At 35.9% G+C, this 24,635-nt stretch overlaps 1 protein-coding gene across 2 annotated transcripts; it reads right to left on the reverse strand.

Annotated features, from left to right (window-relative positions):
• Positions 1 to 450: 450 nt before the first annotated feature.
• LOC103970313 (serine/threonine-protein kinase BLUS1) lies at positions 451 to 23,966 on the reverse strand. Of its 2 annotated transcripts, XM_009384044.3 has the most exons (22): positions 23,515 to 23,966; positions 22,055 to 22,309; positions 21,845 to 21,969; positions 21,676 to 21,720; positions 18,250 to 18,331; positions 15,539 to 15,607; positions 15,244 to 15,414; positions 15,083 to 15,148; positions 12,983 to 13,051; positions 12,784 to 12,849; positions 12,402 to 12,463; positions 11,038 to 11,319; positions 8,742 to 8,878; positions 8,454 to 8,548; positions 8,341 to 8,379; positions 8,181 to 8,240; positions 6,722 to 6,871; positions 6,540 to 6,591; positions 6,394 to 6,446; positions 3,957 to 4,021; positions 2,971 to 3,022; positions 451 to 1,020 (listed from the first exon to the last, which is right to left on the reverse strand). In XM_009384044.3, exons 1-22 carry the CDS (start codon positions 23,686 to 23,688, stop codon positions 940 to 942), a joined length of 2,250 nt encoding a protein of 749 aa, XP_009382319.2. In that variant the 5' UTR covers positions 23,689 to 23,966; the 3' UTR covers positions 451 to 939. The 2 variants fall into 2 exon arrangements, with proteins under 2 accessions (XP_009382319.2, XP_064945147.1); XM_065089075.1 differs by lacking the exon at positions 6,540 to 6,591 and having other exon boundaries at positions 934 to 1,020.
• Between the last annotated feature and the right edge of the window lie 669 nt (positions 23,967 to 24,635).

The raw sequence follows: 24,635 nt of genomic DNA on the forward strand, positions 1-24,635 counted from the left end.
TCAAGGCGAAGCATTTTTTTCATTTTTACAAAGAATAAATAATGAAGACGAGGTTAAAATCCAAACTATTAAAATAAATTATCCATCAAAATCTTTATCAACTAAGAAAATATCATCGACATACATTGACGACCTTAATTATGACCGAAATGACAAAACCAGAACAACATAACTTGACAGACCACAGACTTGGTCAGTGACAGGGTACCTCACTTTACATATGTTCATCAAAGAGCAAATTCCTTACCTTTTAAAGAGTAGAATTGCAAAGAACAAATTCCTTGCTTTGTAAATCATTTTGCGTATGTTCATCATGCTAAATCTTCGACAGCAGGAAGAAATCAAGCACATCTTTCAGGATGTGATTTGCATTCATCTCAGTTTACAATTGATCACATCACACAAACAAAGACAAACAAAAGTCTAAAACTCGATCCAGTATCACAGGACTGTGAAAGCAGTCATCTGCTTGTTGATCTTTAAATGTTCAACTTCAGATAATGTACATACAGCCAAAGCAGCAAAGAAGAGCCTGGAAAGAAAATGGGAGAGAGCCTTGCATCATAGTAAGAATAATAATAAAGAAGCAGGCTCGCAGTGGATTCTCCACAAAGTGATAATTACCAAATACAAACAAATGGAATACACAAAAATGAGATCACTGGAAGATAACAGCTGACATGGTACATTCATGACCTCGATCATTTACAAGTGGATCGGGTGGCCTCGTGTGGAACCAAAAAAAAAAAAAGTATATCTGGACCACATTAGTGACCGATTGCCTGTCTTGAGAAATGGCCAAGAAATTGCTTTCTTCATTGATTATTTCTCTTAATTCTTCTTAAGAGAGATCAGGAGACCAAACAAAGTATCAAGGACGATCTCACCCAGGAATAACTTTATAACTGGCATGAAAAATAATAATCTCTTAGAAATGTATCAGGTTTCCTCTATTTCTTGATTCCTCGTAGCTTCTTCTTCTTCTTGTTGAGAATACAATGCATTTAACTCTTGTTGTAACTGAAATAGGAATAGGAACACAACTTCATGGTTATAGCCAAACTATACATATACATACACACATACATGCATACATACATACATACATATATATATATATATATATATATATATATATATATATATATATATATATAGAAAGAACATTTGCAGAGTACTGAAGTTGGAGTATCAACAGTTTGACAAAGTAGAACAAAATTAAAAAAAAAAAAACAGTCTAGAAACCAAATTAGATGGAACAGATATCTAGCTGGTCATCTCTTTTGTTTCTGCACACATCAACTACAGGAAACATGGATCACAACCTCAATAACTCAAAGTCTACCAAAACTTAAGAAGACAAAAAAATTATATTATTACATGGAATTTCCTTCACTTGAGTATTCATACTGTAACACTTAGGAAATCAGAAGAAAATATGTGTACTCAACTTCAATAAAGGATTTAGTTTTTATTAATAAAACTAGTTATGCTGATAAAGCACTGGCATGATAGAACACAAGAACACACTAGCTGACACAAGACAGAATATGCAAAAGGATGCCCTGGCTTATGTTGAGTACTATGCGTGCTACATTTCCCGAGTCAAGTTTGTGCTGGCTGAGCATAACATGACCAACATGGACCAAAATGGTCAAAACCCATAAACAATTTCTTTTTGTCCATATAGCATCAGCTCTAAAACATGGAAAATTTCTTTTCTATTGGTCAACGCTAAAATGTTAACCAATAATACAATGGATTCTAATAGATTAATCGATTTTGTAAAGGCCTTTAATCATTAATATGAAAATAGTAATAGGAAATCAACATTAGAACATCTCTCTAGCCATTTTATTAGTAGTAATTTGGTGCTAGGAATCTCGCCAAGGAGAGTGATGGAAGGAGTTGAAAGAACATTTACTCTTTTTGTGTTTCTCCAGACTGTATACGGTGGCTCCCTTAGGAAATGGGTCTTCTTTAATATACACTCTTGATCATAAAATAAACAGTCATAGAACATAATATTAATGCAAAATTGTGGCATATTTATCAGCTTATTATGTGAAAATAAAAAGAAATTTGTATGTAGTCATCCTATTGCGACTCTGTATGCTTCTCTTTGTGGTTTATGTTTGGCTTCACAAAGTACGCCATCCATATGCAACAAATATAATTGGTTCTGGAACTGCATTATCAGCCATAATATAGTTAGTATAACTGCAAACTTTAATAGTACAGCCAATAAAGGTGTTCTAAATGGGCAAATCTTGACATTTTGCTGAAACCTAGACATGTGATTCTTTTGCAATGTAACAAAATCACTAGAATATTTCCACTACCTTGCGGTGTAAACTTACTACCATCACTCAGTTTAATAACCGCTTACTTGAATTGGCTTGCTTGGTTGAAGAACTAAAGGTAATATTGACAATTTCCATTATAGATCTTCCTTTTCCTTAAGTGACCAAACCAGAACATAGTTTCTCATATTTCTGTTTCTATGCGTCCAATTATCTACTTGCTAAAATCAAACAAATAAAAGAGGATAAGAGTAGAAAGAAGGTCCATTTTACACAATGACAGTCCACGATTATTTTGTTCTGTCATTTATGATTGTGATGAACTAAAATAGCCAAGATGTATTGACTATACTGAGGAGCAAGATTCGCCATATCATAGCATACCGCTTGGTACAGGCAGCACATATCGGTTCGATAAGGGACTGGTATGGGCAGTATATTAGTATGTCTACATGCAACATGTGTCGGTGTGCTTAGTGTGACTCAGTACAGCTCAGCACGTACCATACCGATAGCTGGTTGGTACACCAGTACAGACCGGTAAGACGAACCATGCTAAGGAGAATTGAAAATGTATAGGGCAGCATTACCAAATCATAACATCTGCAGTTAAAATGGTTGGTGCATTGGTTATGCCTTATATGTAGCAATAAACAGCAGTACTTGCCTGAATATGCTTCAACTTTGCTGCAGTAAGCTCGTCGGTTAGAGTACTCATCCTGCAGCAGAAACAGAATTGTAAACTGAAATATGGTTCCATAAGTATTATGTTCATACTACAGTTAAGAAACCTAAATCAGAAGGATATGCAATAAAGCCCTCACAGGATATATATATATATATATATATATATATATTCACAAATTAACAGTTAATAGGAATGCATATTCACAATTGCTAACAGTTAATAGGAAGTAGTGGTATATTATTGCATGGTACAGCATTTACTACAGCATGATGCAGCATGATATGGTTTACACTTAAGGTTTTTGCCATCGTCAAATATGAATTTAGCTAGAGGTGATCTTGTTTGTTGCATGTAAATGAATCAGTTAGCTGTTTCCTATAAGGAAATGGTTTACAATGGTCTAACTTCACCTGTAAGCTGCTTTATTGAACTTAAAACAATCATTTGAGAAAACTGCTTCTTCACAATGATTCAGTCAATAACAACAAACTTTCCCTTTGGTTTTCATTTTACGGGTTATAGCTTTTGTAATAACAAAAAAACCAAAGACATGGTAAGGACATGAGTTTGGCCAAACAATGGCCTCTGCTACTGTTGCAATGGGTAAAAATGACAAGGTCTAAGGAGCAACCCACAACATTTAAATAAAGATCAGTGAAAAATGTATGACAAGGAAAAAGCCCAAAAAAATCATTTCACATGTATCACAACTGTCCATACTCGACTCTATCTTTAATTTGTGCGGGCTGTTGAACATTGTATAGTTAGAGAAAAGATTCACAATAATAATCCAAATACGAGAATCAGATTTTGGCATTTTGACATGACTACAACCTCTGCTATGTAAGAACCTGATTTTCAGAATAGAAATATTTTACTTTGACAAGGTAGTGGGAAAGAAAAACAATCTACCAAAAAAAAGGGGATTGGTACAGGAATAGCCTGTACAGATAAGCTAACTTTACCTGGCTTGTAGCTCTGAGATTTTAGTAAGCAACAGCCGCTCTCTTTCAGCATTTTCAGTATCCAACTGTTAAAAATAAAGCTCAATAAGAAATGAAGAGTATTTTTCAGCAATTGCTACTTCAATCTCATATATTATAAATGGGATAAAACAACAACTTATTTGGTTCATATTATGTTGACTTGTAATTAAGAAGTAAGGCACACATAAGAGTATAAATCAGCAGATATTAATATTTATGTCTTGCAAGTGTAATGAACCGTAGATCTTTCAGTGTCATTTGAAGGATCCAACCAGTTGAACCCTATACAAGTTGTGGAATAAGTTCTATGAATTAAAAGACATGCAAATAATTTAGACCAAAACCTGATATGCCAGCACATAGACTTGCTTTATCACAGATATGATGCGGATAACAAAAGAAAAAGAAATATGAAGCAGGAAATTGATTCATAAGTATGACGTTAGGTCACTGAATTAAAGAGATTACACTGATATCATGCATGAATCAGAAATCACTGCCTTAAGTGGGATTGTCATCTAGAGATCAACACCTACGCAGGCACCTAAATAACAGGGAACAACCAGACAGCCAGTTTAATCTGACTATTTAGTCAAAAAGTAAATAATATTTTCCAATATCATTCATGAATCATAATTATTTTAACAAACAGTGACCTAGATGGATCATATGACTGACTTTGTGGAGTAGCTATCTGGTGCTGGCACCTAGTCAGCAGGGTGACACCTGGATAGCCTGTTTAATTTGACCAGAGTTAGAAGGCAAACCTTGCTACACCAGTAAGATTATTACTTTGACTTGGGGGACCAAGTTTTGAATCATGGAAATGTTTAAATGCAGGGGAAAGATTTCATACATTGACCCTCTCCAAGCCTTTCGGTGGCTAGTGCTTCCTGTATTAAGTTTGTACTTTTTCTGGTCAGGAGTTGAGTGTGAAACATTTTGTCCCATAACACGATAACCAACCTACAATCATAGGTCATGTTATAATGCTAATGTCTCTTACTCTCCATTCTAAGCAACTGAGTTCATCCAGGATAGGAGAGAAGAAGAGGCATGCATTAGATATGTGGCAACCAAGAGATGACCACCAATAGAAAGCTATTGTAACTTATATTCTTTCCTTTTCACTTATAATGATAATGTCTCTTACTCTCCATTCTGACCAACTGAGTTCATCCAGGATAGGAGAGAAGAAGAGGCATGCATTAGATCTGTGGCAACCAAGAGATGACTACCAATAGAAAGCTATGCTAATTTCTGTTTCTTTCCACTTATATTCTTTCCTTTTCCCTCATTCTCATTGGAAAAAGGTAGTCCAGGCTGCTAAGGTAGTCCAAATCTCCTTTTTTATCTTCAAAAAAATATGTCAGGATAAATTTGACTTTTGGATCAAATGTGAGGTAATCATTGTTCTGACTTGTTATATACATTATTTTAGATTTCAGAAGTTCTTGTTACCTTTCTCAGCCTTAATAAGGTATTTTGACTGCTAGGAAGCCACCTAATGCCTAAAGAATGTGCAGCACCTTAGTCACCCATCCATTGCCTACAATTTTCTGAAAATTATGAATTATATAGCCAGTACATTAACTTCTTTTATGTTTATACTCAAGAATTTGAGAACTCACGAGGTGACAATCTCTCACTTCATCTATTAAAAATAAAGCTAATTTGAGAAAGTTGATTGTAGAAAAAAAAATCTTAATTTTTCACACCTGCAATTAATCTTAAGGACATAAATGTTGCACAATTAATATATTTTTTGCAAAACCCTCTATTATTATATTGGAAAACCAAAAGCTTGGGCTTTAAAAGAATTAGACATAAAACTACCACAATTCTACTCATTTTTTCTCCACTGCCTGTTTTCATTGAAGAGTATTATAACAACATTAGTTCCCATGTGGGAACGAACTGTAAGCTCCTCATGGCATCAAGACGAGATAATTTCAAGCTTGATGAAGTAAAGGACAGTGAAATACTTCATGATATTGAGGAATTTTTCCCGTTTCTTTTTTGAGGGAAGACATTCACAAAGCTATTGCTAAATGGGTAGGAAAAGTTTTTCTCAGATTATGATACATTGGAGATATGGGGTCTACAGAATTGTCCACGTTAACTGCAATGCCCAAGTTACAATTAGAGTTTTGACTAGAGAATTCACAAAGGCATTAGTAACATTAAACTCTAGTAATTTCTGGTTGCTATTTATTTTAACTTTAACAGCCATGTGATTAAGCAGGACTAATATAATTAAATCAGGACATAATCCAAATCTCTCTTCGAATATGAAAACAAATCAAGTGAATTGGACTAAAATATAGAAAGCACTAGCCCCACATATATGGGATTGTAAGGCCAGTAGAGCAAAATCCTGCAGATGGAATGAGTATAAATGGAATGACACACTGACCAACTTCCTGTTCCTTGATTTTTGGACTTGGGAAGGCACTCCATTTTGAAATGCTGCAAAAAGAAAAAAAAAATCTGAACAAATTTTCCATGACTATTTTAATTGCATCAGGATTCCAAATCCCAATCAGAAACATCTAAACTCACCATCAATAATTTCTTTTTGTTGCAAACTATTCAAGAGATTCGTAATGAGTTCCTGATAGTTAAAGCACAATATTTTGATAGGTAAGCATTCTCAGCAACTCAAAAAGTTTTTTAGATTCCACTACAAGTATTCATGAATTTGGGAAGTAATTATGGAAAAAGAAATAGCAGGATCACCATACTTGTTGAAAAGATGTCTGCTGGAAAAGATTCTGAAGGTGAGACATCAGAATGGATGCAGGTATGGTACTGTTTCCACCTTCCTTTGGACTACTGTTGCCAACTTCCTTGGAATTATTGTTTCCAACTTCCTTTGAATGTTGACCAGGTGGCTGCCAAGATTAGAAATAAGCAAGTAAGAACTATAGTAAGAAAGAAATTCAATAGACAGATATACCAAGGGAAACCTTTTGAATACTCTATAAGCCTATACGAATGGTACAGGCAGATATACCAAGGGAAACCATTTGAATACCCTAATAGTCCTATACAAATGGAACAGGCCCTATGCCAGGCCTACCAACTGTTACATAGATCGCGTAGCGATAGGCTACCGGACCGGTAAATACCACCCATACCAAACCATTCCGGATGGTATCACAAATCTTGTTTTCAAGGAATTAAGCCAGTAGCTGTCTACTGCACAGAGAGGAGGTAACATTTGCAACTAGTAAATCATGCATAAATCGTGCCTATAGTCTGAACTAAGGACCTAGATGCCTATACTTTTTAAGAAATTAAGCTAGATGGCTGCTGATTGCCTAGACAAGAACCACCTAGACGGCAAAGGATCTCCTTTTACTTAGGAAATTAAATTTTACTAATAGTTATCAAATGGCTCTCAATATATGTTCCAATTTATAATATTTATTTATATAGAGAAAGAAGTAAACTTTAAAATATAACATAGATCAATTATCAATATCTTTAACCAAAAAACATTCAATTTCTTTACACTTTTGCTTCGTATGCACTCAACTTGATTTGCTTTTGATGCTCCTTGTGCTCTAACATTTGTTAAGGCTTTAATAACCTCATATTAAATCACATTGTTGAGAGTTTATCATTCAATCAAACAGAAACTAGTGTCCGAAAGATATTTTGAACATGATAATTGATCATACCTTTTTATTGCACAACTTTATCATGACGGTCTTTGATGTTTTTCAAAGAACATGTGTAATATTTGAATTCACAAACACTAACTATTTCATAAAAGGTTATCTTCTGCTTAAGCATTCCATATAGGTTTGCAAGGGTCTCAATGGACTAAAACAGCATACTCGCTTTCACAACCATGCTATAGAAGGCATCAGTAAAAATGTTGATAAAGACAACAATTGATGTGAAAGTTAATCTTAACTCTAGTATCAAACAGCCTGATACACTATTGTGGCTGTTGTGGCCGTTGCTAGCTACCCTGTATTTTATCATTTTTATGTGACATTGTTGATAATAACGCCTTTCTTCTCTTGTACATCCACTCATGCTTTCGTATGGCACAAAAGGCAAATAGAAATCTAAGAACTTCTGGAAAGAACAGCATCTCCAAGCATTTGACAATTAGCAGCAATAAGAGATGCCATGAAAATATAATAAGAAACATAATGGTAAATTTCATGATGTAATGAATCAATATACCATTGTTTTAGCTTGAACTAACCAATCACCAACACTGGCTGATTTTTTCATGGGATATCCCTGAAAGAGGAAGAGTATCTAAATGTTACATCAAGGTGAGATGTGGATAACTGCAGCAATAAAGAAATTAATGGAGTATGAATCTCAAATGGATATGTACCTGGGATGACCTTCTTGAAATGTTACATAGTGGCAAGTCCTAAAAGTTATGATATGTTTTAGTATAGGCATATAACCACACAAGTTAAGATGAGTAGTTTCATGCAAACTTACTTTTACGAGATCCACATTTTCTGATGTAACTGAAAAACGCCCTTTTATCTGAACCACATTAGGTTTGGTCTTGTCCTCCAGCAAGTCTCCACAACCTGTAAAAGTGAAAACAAAGAGATGAATGGTCTTCTCTTCTGGAAAAAAAATCAACATATTCGACAAAGCTAACATGATACTGTTAGGGATCAGCTTCTGTATATAGTCATTCATGCTCTTAAGTGCAAATAATGAAGCTGGACCACACATGAGGCATGTACAGTGGAATTTTAGATGAGATATCTTGTATACCTGCTGAAGACCACATAGGAGTTGATAAGTTGTTAGCCAAAGCACGGTTTGGCAGCATTAGCGGACCACTGAAATTTGTGACTTTGCGTGCATCATGTTTATATCTTGCAGTTCCTTTCTGATTGTCACTTTCAATCCTAGCAACAGAGAAGAAGCACAGATCTATTAAACAAATTTGTGCATAACTATAGAATTAACAAGCTCACATATCCTTGTTTCATTATTAATATCAAATGCCATCAACATGACAGCCATGGCCATAAGTTCTATGTAACTAAGAAGAAAGTTCAATAAGTTGTAGGAAAGTTGTCAGATATAGGCTATCTCCCTGTGTTCTGTGAGATCAGATATTCTATTACAGTAATTTTACCTAAATAGGAGTGACACCCATAAGAGTATTGAATGTGAAACAAACCACTACAAGAAACAAAAGCTAATGCATCTTACCATAAAAAAATCACCAAATCTGAAGACTATCTATACCAGAATCAAACTGATGTACTATATACAGAGATAGCATGTTTCCTTTACAGTGTAGTGAAATTATTATAACAACAAGGATATATGATCTCCACTTATCCAGAAGGAAAGAAAAGGAAAAGGAGGAGGATGTTCAAAGTGGAAGGTGAATGTCATGCATCCGTGACAGTGCAGTGTCCATATCAAAAGGCACATTTTAGAAATAATATGAAAACAGATTTTCAGAATGTTTGGCAATTTAAATAACATTTTCAGTTCAGCATACTATACATGAGGATGTTGAGATAGTAATAATTACAGCTCAGACCAGTGTACACTGCCTGATATCTACCAGTTCCCACCAGATATTTACCAGTCCACGGGGAACCAGTAGACAAATTGGGCAATCCCATTTTCCCCCTTTCTTCATCACACTTTCTCAATCTTACACTTCAAACTTATTTCTCAAATCCAACATCAATTTCAAGCAAATTAAACTTCAAGCTTAACAAATGTAGGCTGTTTAAATTTTTAAGTCCATGTATTTACAAGTATTTCAGTTATATATTCAGTATATACGTAACATGTACCAATACTTTCAGAAGCTCCTATGACATGTTTTCTGGACAAAGTTTAAGTTAGGTGCTAAAAAAAATTTCAATTCCTTTTTAAGCAAAATAATAGAAAAAATGATTTAATTTGATTTAATAGGCCTGGAACTTGTACCAACCAATTGTGATTGATATCAACTGGTACTAGACTATACTGGCACTCCATACACTATGGACCAACACTGGTACCACATTGATCTGGTTGTCAACTAGTATACATACAAGACCAAGATGTAGCTAGTAGGTGCTTGAGGATAAAATGAAATAGAGCTTTTTAAAACAGTTAATAGTATGGGATCATCTAGGAATACCAAGATATAGGGGAGAAAAACCAAAATTAGATAAAAGGTGGCCAAAGCATCATATATCAACTAACAAGGATTTGTGACAAAGGGCAGAATGGTCTAGGGATTATTGGAGGACATACACTTCTAATAGAGCTAGATGAAGAAGAGATCCATTAAACTAAATTGTTTAAACCAATTTAGAGTTTTGTAACACTAATGTATGGAGACATGATGATTGGCATGGGCCCACTGCAAAACTAGTGCTTTCTCAAATTGTCCTCAGTATGCGTTTTTGCCAGTCTTTACCATACCAGCACCTGTTGCTAGTCAGCACATGCAATCTTTTGTGTATAAGGACCATCAAATTCAATCATATAATTATAAACAACTAAGTTCTCATGGTAAAAATCTAAGTGATCAATATTGTTGTAAGATAAAGTATTTATAAATCAAGTAGGCTCCAAGAAACTAGAAACACGAACTTTACACATTTACACAAGACATATGCTAGTGAAAATAGGGCGTGATACATAGGTAAATATCTCTTATTATTAATGTCAATTCATTGTATAAATACACTGCTCTGACCTAAATAATGGACTACATCTATTTGTATGACAGCCACATGATTGTGCAAATGGACACAACATATTACCATATTGTTAGGTGCCATGCTGTCACTCACACCGACTCAGCACAGTATGTTTCAAGTTATTGGTATCCAATATGCATATTACCATTATTCTCACAACAGCAAGAAACAGCTAATTTAACTAGCAAAAGGATACATGTCCTTCAAGTTTCAGAAGTAAACAAGAATGAAAGAAGTCCTGGCAATGCATCTACAATCATATGGCATATGCTACAAGAGAATTTCTAAAGAACTGTCACTCATAGATAATAGTTACTGTTTGTGATGAAAAGGAATAGAACATTAACCTTTCTGAGGTGTGCCCTCTTTCTGGCAACAAGGTTGTAGACATGCCAGAAGATACAAGTGGACCACTATGAGTTTGTCCTTTCTTTCCAACATCAACTTTCCATTGGTTAGGCTGTATATCATGTTTTGATGTCGATGGTGTTAAGTCATTTTTCATTCTGCAGCTATCACACCCCTCAATCCTTTCTTGACTATGGGAATCCACTAAATCTATTGGCAAAATCTCGTCTCTTGTATTTAAACACTTTGCTCCTGAGAAATTTGCACTATAGGTACTTTCCCTGCAAAATAAAAACAATAAAATGAATTATTAAATATCAGGAGATAATTTTTTTCATAAATTTTTTTTTTAATAGTGACAAGATTATTGATCACTTTCATCTTTTATAATATTAAATTTTCTTTCCAACTTATCCAAGACAACTTATAACAACAAGCAGCAAGACCAAAGTAAAAGAAAAAAGTTTGGGATTGACAAGCAAGAAAAGAGAGCCAAACAGGAAATATTTGTGGTCTAATGTCACGTACCTCAAATATCTGGCACATTTAAACAACAAAATGAGCACCTATGGAATGAATTTAAGATAATATAATTGCATCAAAACCATATCTTATTCTAAAATTCTCTTCAATCATCAGGTTGACTAAATAAAATGACGTATTTTATTAAACTTGCTAAGAGAGTTTTTTCATCCCAACTAAACTCCTTTCCGAGAAATCCTATTTCTTATTTTGACGCATATGATTGGATATCTATGCCCAAATAAATCAACATGGTCCTGAGGTGTGTTAAAATTGCATTTCATGCAAACTGCAAATCACTATGCCAGGCATGTGCACACAGGCAAAAGAATGCAACTTTAAAGATCTAACTGAAAACATGTAGCATAATGACCTCCATAACAAAAATTGATATGCCCACAAAAAACGGTTTCTCCTTTGTTTTGATAACCTGTATATATCCATTACCCTGAAGGTATGGCGATCCTCTAGGGTATATAAGCACAAACATGCATATACAGTGCCATTTGAGAACTTCCTTTCCACACATATACATGCACACATTCTTGAACTCATTTTGCCTACTCTTATGAGCAAGTATGCCTACAGAACTATGCCTGTTAACATCCGCCATACCAGCATGGTGCTCCTTTATCATCATGCAAAAGCCGTGTGACAAACCAGTCAGCCTTAATTGACAGAAGGGTAGTGTGGCTGGCATATTAGCATATTTCATGTGTATAAGCTATCTAGACTAACAACGGCATTGACACAAAGAAATTTGAAATGGATGTATACAAATGGTAAAGATACAAATAAAAAAGATCAAACTTTACATTAGTTCAGGTCTAACGCAACTCACATAGAGTTAGTTTTGTCATTAGATGTTGACTTCTCACCATTAGATCTCGAAGTATCCATATCCTGAAAAACAATGAAACTTCCAGTTATTTCTCCCCAGAAACAAATGAAAAAGCATGTAATTCACTCCAAGGATTCAAATATCGGTCCAATGCCAGCTATGACAACCTGTCAGACCAGTACAATACCAAGATACGGAGAGGTATGTTGATCTATACTGCCAACTATCACTCAAAAAAATGATTAAGAAAGAAAATGAATGGTATGGTCAATTAATGGTACTTAGTCAAACGAGAATATATCGTTGGACTAGTAAACCATGATTCACACAATTAGACTGGGATACTAAAGCTTAGAAAAAGGAGCGAAGGAACTAGGGAAACCTTGCCGACAACATCTCTCAATTCTTCATCTTCCTTCATTTCAGAAAGGTCATCATCATCTTGAATCTGTGATTTAAAAAAAAAAAAGAACAGAGTGTGTGAGAAAGACTTCAAAATAGCCATAAATTTGATGATCTGTCAGCAACTACAAGGACAAGAAACTTTCTTAGTAATGGAAAAAATTAAGTACTGGAAATACCAGTGATGCCTGAGCCTTCAGATCATTGATGTCAAAATTCCATGCACTAACGCCTCTTTGATACTCACTCTGTAGGAAGAGCATAGAATAAAGCCAAAGATGACTACTTTGATAAATGCCTGAATCACCATATTTAGGAACTTTAAAGAAAAAGAAAAATATCACTAAGTTCTTCTAACAATTAATATTTCCACAGATCCATCCTTATGCATCCATGATACATTATATCTTAAGTGCAAAAACGTAGTACTCTGATCATCCAACTTGTATATATTGCGATTCAGCAATAAATCTACATGATACTACTGAAAACATCTTAAGAAATTTAATTTTTTTAATAATTCAGCCTTTTTTGTCATTTCAGCTGGTGATTAATGGCGTTATGATATCTGAAGAAGCAATACGATGTGACCACCATTTATTTTTAAGTTTTTACTGTCAGCAAATCCTAATTTTTGGGTTTGGATATATGAGATACTATGCTAAGTCTCCCTTGAATCTAGGCTAGATTTTCCTCTTATAAATTTTCTACAAAAGGCTTGCTTTGTAGGTTAACAATACCATAAGAAACAAAAGATTATCGGTACACTTGTCACTTGTCAGAATGTATAGTGAATTTTGATTGATAAAATGCTTCTTTTGTGGCCAACAAATTGTTGCTTTATCTTCTTTTTTGAACTTCTGAAATATCTCTTTCGTACTTCTCCTATCATCTTCTTAACCCTCAAGTTTTGCAAAACTATGTTGTCTATATTTATTTACTATGATGCTATCCTACAATCCCACTTGTTATAAATATTTCCTATGAAATCTAGTTTTTAACAAACTACATCAAAATTTCACCCAAGAATTTCAAACTCAAATCCCATCCTTGTAAAACCCCATTAACCAAATCTCACTATTCAAATCTCATCAGAAATTCAAATTTAAAAATCTCATTTGGTATGAACTATGAAGATTTTATAGGTGTTTAAGCCAAAAACCTTCAAATTGCCTCCTTTGAAATCCCACCCTCCAGATCCCAATGTTAAATTCAAAGCACAACCATCAATTTTTTAAATCCTAGGCTTAGAATTTCTCACCTATTTTTTCAAAGTTCGAAATCTTCTCACCAAACACAAAAGTTGATTCTCATTTGAAATTCGGAGAAATGACAGCTAGAATTTAGATCCCTACTTGGATCTTTTAAAGAAATACTGGGATTTCAAATCCCTATAATAATTTCCATTCTGATACATATGGAAAGGTTTATTATTCTGGCGGCTGGCCCATACCAACCTAACAGTCCAACAGTCAACCGTGATGTGGACCAGCTAATTTCAACCGGTTTAGTCCAGTATGAACTGTATCCTGATTGGTAAGCTCATTATCCAAGGCCTATAAGCAGATCAATACTGGACAGTTTGCAAAAATTTGACCCCAGCATATCCAATTCTCCCTCTGGATATCTGTCCATGTAAGGCATGACAACCCATAAGGTGTGATCATTCACAAAGGAGCAATGTGCCTTGAGAACATTAGGATGGTCTATCAAGATCATAGTTTGTGCCTCACGATAGATGTTGCTCTGAAAGGATCATATAGAAATAGCTTAATTACAATTTAGTGCAAGAAAAGACAACAAATGTACTAACATTATTGATAAATTATTTATAAGATTTGTCAGACAACATGACAATATGCAAAGTAATCTAAATCTTTGAAGGTTGTTGATGATTAGCAAATAAATTTGGAGGCTGTTAATGGTTAGCAAATAAAGTAGACAAAGTTATGACACATGTCCTGAATATACCCTATGAATTAGGATTATACATAAACAATGACAGAGAACCAATAGAAACATGTTTTGTTTTAGTTGTAATGTTGTATTATCCACCACATGCAAATAAAATGATTAACAATAAGTAGCAGATGCTAAACTTTTTGGTCACATCTATCACCTTTAATTACATATATGCCTAATGAATACTAGCATGATGGCAATGGTAAAACTTGAAAAATAGAAGAGAATTGTAATGAAACAAAAAACTTAGTTAAAAGAAGGAAAATTTTTAACTTCACCATAAGCAAACTTCTTATAGCATCAAAACTAACACCAACCTGCGATATGGCTTCTTGTTCAGATGACGGCATTTTCTTAAGAGCTAGTTGTGCAGCATCCTTAACCTTAATAAGCAAAAAAATTTATTCTTTGACTGTTCCACAGCATCAAGAAGGGACAACAAGTATAATAGAAGTATGAAATAACATTAAAGGCAAACCTGAAGTTCCATCACACGTTCCCAAAGTGGTGGCAAGCCAATTAAAATGGTTTTCAGTGATAGATCATGAGGTTTTGCATGCTTGAAAAAAGAATGTTTCAACAACTTCTCTGCTGTTGGCCTTTTTGTTTGATCTTTAACCAAGCACATCGCAATCATTTCTTTGAAGGACTGATTACAGCTGAATGCCGTTTATTAGAAGACTAACCGATATAAGTTGCAAAAGCATTTCATATCAAAATGCATGAGGTTCACAAATTGACAAGCATGCATTAGCAAAAGGGAGTTTTATTACCTTTGAGAACTTCTTATCACGATCATAATCAAGTCCAGGGGGTGCACTTTGGAGAGTCATCAGAAGAACCTACAATAGGCTGGTGAGCATCATCAGCTCTGAAGTGTTTTTCTTCTTCTATGACTATAGCTAGAACAAATTATAGTTCAGGTGATTAATCATTGCACATATTAACTGATGTCAAATTTTGTTACGCTGTGCTTGATTTACCAAAACTTTCTACCATGTTCATTCCAAAATGTAAAACAATGATTTCAAACCACACAAACAAAAAATAGAGCACGAACAAAAAGTGCATGCTCCTGCTTGGCAGAATATTACATTGTCTTAGTGCATAATTGGAACCACCTAGAAAGGCAATATTTCCTTTGCACATTAACAAATGATCATGCATCAAAAGAATCAAATACTGAAGTCAAGGCTCAAGGGTAAGAAATGCAGCTTAAGTAACAAAACACAGAAAAGGAAAGAAGCATAAATTAAATTGGATGGTTGTGCAAAGAAGGGATATTTGGTTCATTATATCTACACCATTTAAGTAAAAGAAAGTGAGATTGTTTAAGGATGTTTAAATATGTTGAAAGATGGTCATGGAGTGCACGACCCATGATGCCTTCGAAAATTCAAGAAGTGACACTACAAAGAGGGAACACAAGCAAGATTCAGACAGCAAAACTTGAAAACACATGAGAAAAATATCAGCTTCTGGCCAAACAGTGGAAAGATTGATGTATCCATGCACTAATAGTTTGTAAACAAATTGGTATTATAGTAAAATGAAGAGAGGCTACTCATCATGAATAGTAAATTAGTCACTGTGCAAACCATTGTCACCATTTTATATTGGAATATTCAGTCCACTGAAATGGACAAAAATTTGATGATTTGAAATGAAAAAAACATCAATTGAGGGTGTTCTTTTTCAAGAAATTTTAATCAACTTTTTTTATGGACCATTCTCCACTTGCACTGAAACATCCTCTTAAATCACCAAAATTACATCAATACTTAGTTTGTTAGAACTATTTAGTAAGAATATCTAAGCATCTCATGACAAGGGTTCCCCTGCTCCTAGTGCCTCTAAGATTATCCAAGAGGACTTGTGCATCTCATATTACTTATCTGTTACCAAATCCCTGGATTTATTTGTAAGATTATCTTGTCAAATTTAGTACACACAAAATCATCTACAGGGCACCTAAAGTTGTGGAAATCTCAAGGCAAAATGAAAGATAATATGTTAAGGAGCTTCATGTGAAGGGTGTCTCAGATTGTCATCGAGTTCAGGAACACTTGCATGACAACCTCACTAAAGAGGAGCATCAGGATGTCAAAAGCATAATATTGTTCAAGCTAAAAAAATTATTCAACATTAATGACTTGGATATTCTAATAATATCTTAATCTTTTTAACTTGACCGAGTAGTACTGTGCTAAAATGAACCCACTTTAGCAATCTCTTTTTGGTTGAAATCCTCTAATGCGTATATGATAGTTGCGAATAAACAACTTCAAGTAGTAGTCATCAACTTTCATTCGTAAAACCAACAACGAAGAAGTCAAAAAATGCAAAAACCAAATAGGTCCATATATTTCCAAAAATAGAGCAATATATTGTACCAGTATGCAATATGATTCAAATAGGTCCTTTAAAGTAATTAATTTCGCTAAACAAAAGCAGCTCAAGTTAAGAAAAATCAAACACTGATACATAGTAATTGCAATTGAAAAAAATAATTATAAAATAAATTTCAACTAGTGTATGGAAATTAGATAATGGTTTGCAGTGCTCCAAACCATTAGACCGTGCAATATATTGTCTATGACTCTATATCAACTTGGAATATGACCATGTGAACTTGACACTTTACTTTTTTATTTTCTCCAGCAGTGTGTTGTGATACAATGAGCTGTACCAACACACCACCAAGCATGGTCTAAAATCTTGGGTACCAGACCCAGACTATTTGTTGGCCAGACCGGCATGGGTTCAGTTTGAACTGGACTGATACTAGTTGGGCAGACTGGTATGAATTCAGTTCAAACAGAGATACCATGCCACCAAGTATATGGATGGATTTGTTTTTAAATCCCTGAACTTAAAGATACATATAGCATGAATGATAGATACATGGAAGGTCATATTAAAACCTAATAACAAGAAAAGAGTATTAACGGTAAGGTTGTTCTTTTGTAACCTGGAAGTTTAAGCCATGGACACAACCTCTCTATATTTAAAGGTAAAGCAGTAAAGCTGTGTAACCCTCCTCAAACTCCATATTGGTGGGCATGTCGTGCACTGGATATGGCCTTTTAACAAGAAAAGAGTATGCCCCACTATATAATTTCATCCAAATAAACTACTAATAAAGTCCATAAAGACTTTCCACATGACAATTTAATGAACAGCCATAGAAAAGCATATGTCCTGCTATATAATGCCATCCAAATGAACTACTAATAAAGTCCATAAAGACTTTCCACATAACAATTTAATGAGCAGACATAAGGGCTAAACAATTTAGTGAACAGCAATAGAGGCACATGTAAAAATCCTTCATGTGGGCCAAAAAAAAGACAGTTTCTACATTCATATGGAGGCCATGCAAAAGCCTTAAAAATTAAATATATTATACCATTCATAACATGTAACCAACACAACAACGAACAGAAGAAGAATACAGTCAGCATCAATCAGAAACTAATCAGACCTTCATTGGAGGATATTTGGAAAATGGAGCATGGCCATGTGCCAATTCTAGTGCAGTTATTCCAAATGACCAGATGTCAGCTCTGCAGGCAGAAAATATATCAGTCATCAAGATCTGAAAACCAAAAAAATAACCAATTTTATTACCCATGCAAATAATTTTTCATGGTACCCACTAGTGAAAGCAAGACTGGCAGCATTGTTAAAAATGCATACGGAAAGAAACTACCTCAGGTATAGCTTAGTAAGTTAGAATCCTAGGCTTTAATTTATCAAAATCTAAACAGGAAATACATGGCAAATAAAGAACTAGCTACAGATGCATTTGATAAAGAATGTAGTCTGTGTTACATTGACAGAGACCTCACAACTGGATTGGGACACATATCAAAAGGATAATTAAAGAAAATGATTAGGGTCCACAAAGATCTTGATAATTTCGCAGCCAGAAAAAAATGATTACTTTGTAGATCTTCAAATATTTGATCAAGGCAAGTGTTGAAACGCCACAAATCAGCTCAAAGTCGTATCAAACTGTTGGAAATACATACGTTGTGTACCTGTGTGGTACTGGTACATGGATCATATATGTATTATCAATGACTCAATATATACTTCACATTAAGGATTGTAATTTCGTACCGTACTAGAGTTTTGAGCGTAGCTCGGTACGGTACGATACAGAGTATCGAGCAATACACTAGGGTGTACCACTCGGTATATATATATATATATGTATATGCATATATGTATGTATATATATACATATAAATATATACATATATATACATATATACATATATACATATATATATATATATATATATATATATATATGTTTAAAAAAAGGCAATGCAATGTCGCCTCCTTTTTCCGCCCGGGTGGGGAGAAGAAATCGAGGTTTCCTTCTCCCACGCAAAAAAGGGCGACAAGGCGACATCGTCTTGTTTCTTCTACCCATGTGGATGAGGAGAAGTCGTCAACGACGCCGAGGCCTCGTCGCCTCAGACGAGGAGGCAACATCTCATTTGTGGCGTCTGGTGAGGGAGGGTGGCGACGGATCGGGATCGTCAAGGGAGAGCGACGCCTGATCTCTAGGTTCTTCCTCTTCTTCTCCTTCTTCTTTCTTCTCCCTCAGCTCTCCCTCGGCTAATACCACCCGATAGCGAGCGGCGATGGTCGAAATCGATCGTCATCGACTAATTTAAGGTCGTAACAGGGCGGAAGCAGCCCCAATCGATGATATTGCCCGGTTGCGGGAGGTCCGCGCACCGATCTGCTGGCGGATCAATACGTACCGCCCGGTATGGGTAGTATTATTCGAAATTAAAATCCTTGCTTCACATGGTAATAGCTTTTGCCATTTATAGTCAATACAGAACATCTAAGAGTGAACCTAATGATAGCTAAGCCACTTCTAATCCAGTGTCTCCTAGTATCAGAACTATCTGACAAAAGAATCGAATCATGGTCTCTTGTTATTTTCTTAATCTTCAAAATCCCTACAACGTGAGCTATATTGCACAACTTAATATTAAAAGCCACAAAAGTCCACAAAGTATCCTCAGCAGGTGTGCGGTTAGTGATTCATGCACCGGCAATATAGCAGGCGTTTGAGATCCACAATTAAGGAGCCTCATTGTTCCTTTAGGCATAACTATGGTGGAATTCATTTCCAAAGAATTGCGTATTTTACCCAATTGATCCACGGACAATTCAAACAAAGTATCTGTGATTGTACACCAAAGTTTGACGTACCAAAGCATACCGCTTAGTATGGATGGTACATACCGGTCCAATAGAGGATCGATATGGGCAGAATATTGGTACACCCTATTGTACCATATGTCGATATGCTCGGTACAGCTCGGTATGTACCGTACCGATAGCTAATCGATGCACCGATACGGACCGTTAATGTGAAGGAGACATATTAACGTATCGCCAGACCAAGAAGTGCAGGAGACACTTCTCGTCAAAAACTACATCAAAATTTGGATAGAAGAGAAGAAAGATTACAAAGTAAAGCCACAATATCAGTAAATTTTAGCAGGCATACTCCTACAAGTATCACCAATATTATTGATAACTCTTCTAGCGAAGTACAACTCATTTTGGAGCAAAATGGAAAAACTTCAAAGAATCATCAAGAATCACATCGACTGAACTGAACATATTGATCTTTTAGAAATTCATGCTGAATATAAAGGCTTCCATTCTTGCTTGGAAAAGAATTTGATGACAGCTCATCTTATACAAAGGATTGGGAAACATGTTAACTTCCTACTTTTGCAAATGAAGGTTAGGAGGGAACCTAAGGGTGCACATGGAGACAAACAGGTCTAAGACAAAACCAACCCAGAATACGGGAAGATGTAAAATGAAAATGCATACACAACAGAGTAAGGAACCCAAAACCTCTAAATATCATGTTAATCCAAAAGACGGATCTGTCAGGAAATAGCCGGTGAACATGGGTAACAACTAATAAGCTGCCGTTCTGTCTTGAAAAAGAAATTTATTTTACTACATGATAACCACATAAAACTATTAAAGTTATATTTACTAAAGAAGTCTAAAGAGAAAGAGGAAACAAATTAAACCTAGTTAAATAACTTCATCTGCTTATAGTCATCTATAAGGCAAACATTTCAAGCCAAACAGTCAAGTTGAGCTTTTAAGAAAGGCAAGGGTAAAATAGGAAAAGTGAATTTCCAGTAGGAATGTGCTTCGTGGAGATAGTGAGGATTGTTTCCATTACTCTGATAATACTTGAGAACTTTTTCTTATATCACCATGGTGATCTATGACAAAGAACTTGAGAAACTTTAATCTCCTTATTCTTGGATTAGGCAAGGTTCCACAAAAGAAATCACAGAATGAAGGAAAGAGCAGTCTAGAGAATGTGGCTCTCGTCAATGCAGAGTCTGGAGAAACTTGATGCATATGCTATTTCCATACCTGGAGTCTTAGCACCTAGGTCACATAGGAACATCCAATTCTAGTGCCACAGCTTGCCCTCAAAAGAAAGTAACACTAAAGTAACAAATATAAATTTAACACTCAGTACCTCTCATCCTCCTCTTCTTCAGTAAGAGTATGCTTGTTGTGAATCCTGCCTAATAAAATCTAAAGTTACTAACTTTTTGCTTACTTTCCTCCATTTATGTATTTCTAGGTCTGAAGTGCTTATCATTGGAATTATAATCATACAAGTACATCTCCTGAATATGCTTTATTTTGTTTACATGACTTGCATAATGGAAGATGGAATGCTTAACTGTCCATAAAGCTATTCAACATGAACCACTAAAATAACATGATTGTCCATAATAAAATAAAAAATATTTGCTATTTGACAGACAAGTTTCCTAACTTTGAACTTTTTGTAGTATATTGATACTTTTAAGCTGAAGATAGTACTTACTTAAAATCATATCCACTTCCTGGTTGCAACACCTCTGGAGCCATCCTACATAGGAGACCCTAATTAATTTTTTTTGTAGTTTCTATAAATTATACAGAAACGATTTACTAACTTACACGAAAAAAGGAACTGAAAGAGTAGAGCAGACAGCAGGTGTTTGGTATCTTACCAGCAGGGGGTTCCTACAAAAGTATTCCTTGCGCGTTGTCTATCACCTTTATCAAACATGCACGCTGAAACACCAAAGTCTCCAAGCTTCACCACGCCAGAATTATCAAGGAGGATATTCCCAGCCTGCAGTCAGAAACCTTTATAAGAAAATAAAATCTGATATGTACAATTTACTTATATAGAAGGAAATACAACATAAAAGACTAACCTTGACGTCACGATGTATATGACCATGCCTGTGAAGGTACTCTAAGGCTTTTAGTGTTTCTTTAAGAATTGAACGTATAATGGGTTCTTCAAATCCATCTGGATATGCAATCTTCATCAGGTGCAAGCATGAGCCTTCATCCATAAATGGCATGACTACCCAGAGGAATCGTTCAACAACGAATGAGCAGTAAGCCCTAATTAAATTTGGGTGGTCTATCAAGCTCATTGTTTGGGCTTCCCGTCGTATATCATCCTATATAAAGTGACTTGGTCATCACAAGTGAATAAAGAAAACATAATAGAGTTGACATGAAGCACAAGCCCAAATTATAGGACATTTTGTGCCTCCCTCACATTAGTGAGTAGCTAATAATAAGCATTTCAGATGAAAAATAGCTTCTTTAGAATTTGCACCTTAGCAAGTTACTCTAAAATGTCAAAGTTTGACGATGATAAACAGATTATGGATATCAATGCATGTGGCATCCATGCTGTCTAGCTTGACATAAATATTGCAACCATCTAGCAGAGACATAACACATCTGATTGCCTTTTCTAATTCTCTGCACCACTTTGATGATGAGAAATAATGACCTGGAAGATGTCGTCATAGATTGACCATACATCCAGATTACTATTAGAACAACATGATCAATGCATTCTGCTTAATGTTAATTGTAAAATCTCACTACAATACGGTATTAATCGGGATGTAGCAAATATCAACCAAAACACTGGAACAACAAGAACTTCATGATGCACTAGGAAAGAAGAGCGACTAAACATATTTTGTTAAGCCTGATCATAAATATGCATCTTAAACATGATACTAGTTACTAGAAAACCAATGACACTAGAAAGGTCAAGGACGCAGATTGGTCTGAATGATAAAGATCGAGTCAATCACCAATATGAATCTTGAAACAAAAAACATCATTAGTCTTACATTTTGAACAAAAAAAAAGCAAATCAATTTTAAATCTTGAACAAGAACAACAGGTTGGATCAATTCAAGAGCACAAGTTAACTAGATTCAACCGCCTCCCACCAAACAGGCCACGGACTCATTTCCGACAGCCTAAGAGGTGAAGTCGCACTTCTTAGAATCACTTGGGATCGAAAGCAAATCTTGATGACAAGACCATTACAAAATCCCTAGAAGATCTCAAATTCCACAAAACCCACTTGCCAACTCACTCGATCCAATCTAGCTTTCACAACCCCATTCCATCCAAACCCACCCCGCAAATTCAAGAACCATCACCACAGAAGGGCAAGCAGCAAGATTCAATCCAGAGACAGGAGATACGGCGTATGAATCCCAGCAAGATCCCAATTTCCACGAAACCCACTTCCCAACTCCCGATCCAATCGGCTCTTCACAAACCCCCCCCCACCCCACCCGCAACATCGAGAACTATCACCAGAGACGAGAGAGACAGGGAGAGAAGGACTCACGAAGTTACTGTTGCAGCGATCGAGATCCAGGCGCTTGACGGCGACGATCTCCTTGGTGGGGAGGTAGATCGCCCGGAAGACCGTCGCGCTGGCCCCGTACCCGACTTCCTCCAGCAGCCCGTAGTCGTCCGACGACGCCGAGTAGCTCCGCCTCACGCTCCCGTTCCTCCCCATCCCCTTTCTCCTCTTCCCCGATCGCCCGCTGCTCTGTACCCGTTGACCTCCGCCGCCGCAAGAACATAAACGAGTGCGGGCAAGGCACAGCGGAAGGCAAGTGAGGTAAACGACGAGCCGAAGGGGCGGAAGCGGTGGGAAATGGAGCGCTGACGTGGCGGTGGGCGGAGTTTGTGGTCCGTACGAGCCGTGGGACGGCGGCCCAAAGCGAAGCTAAAAGGTAGGAGAAGCGGGCAGAGAGAGAGACGGAGGCGTTTCGCGTCGAGCCAACGGATCGGTTTTTATCATTAAATCTCCTCCGTGCTTTCCATTTATCGGAATAAATATCGGGCCGTGTCGGACACATAAAACAGTAAAAGCTTTCCTTTCTCGCACCGACCAATTTTACCCGTCGCCGAACACCTTCCGGATGATTCCTGGTACGGTCGAGAGCTTGCGGGACCCGCATGCCGAAGCTGGCATGGGTGGACTACGTGCGGGGTGCGGGAAGCATCGAAGCTGCGGTACGGCGACGTACGAAGATCCACCGGTGTGCGAAGTCTGGAGACACGACATCAACCGCGACACTGGCCTCGCATTATTGCAAGCCCGTCGTTTCCAAAGTCGGATCTCTTGTTGGGAACTTGACGACGTACTCGCGACTATAGTAATGGACGACGATGTTGACGCGTATACGTATCCTATAAATTGGGAGAATACTGATTATATATTTTATTTTTATAAATTAATCTTCTTTAATATTTTTATTTTATATTTTTTAAAAATTATATTACGATTCTTATACTTACGAAAATGAACCATTCAGATTCGATTGTAGAAGATAATTCTATAAGATTAAAAATAAAAAAAATATTAGAATAATAAATTAAATATTTTATTTTCGTAAATATAGAAATATTAATGTAATAAAAGTAAAATACTGAAGATAATTAATTATAGATAATAAT

This window comes from Musa acuminata, chromosome BXJ1-11, assembly GCF_036884655.1.
Source record: "Musa acuminata AAA Group cultivar baxijiao chromosome BXJ1-11, Cavendish_Baxijiao_AAA, whole genome shotgun sequence".
In the NCBI taxonomy this organism is placed as follows: domain Eukaryota; kingdom Viridiplantae; phylum Streptophyta; class Magnoliopsida; order Zingiberales; family Musaceae; genus Musa; species Musa acuminata.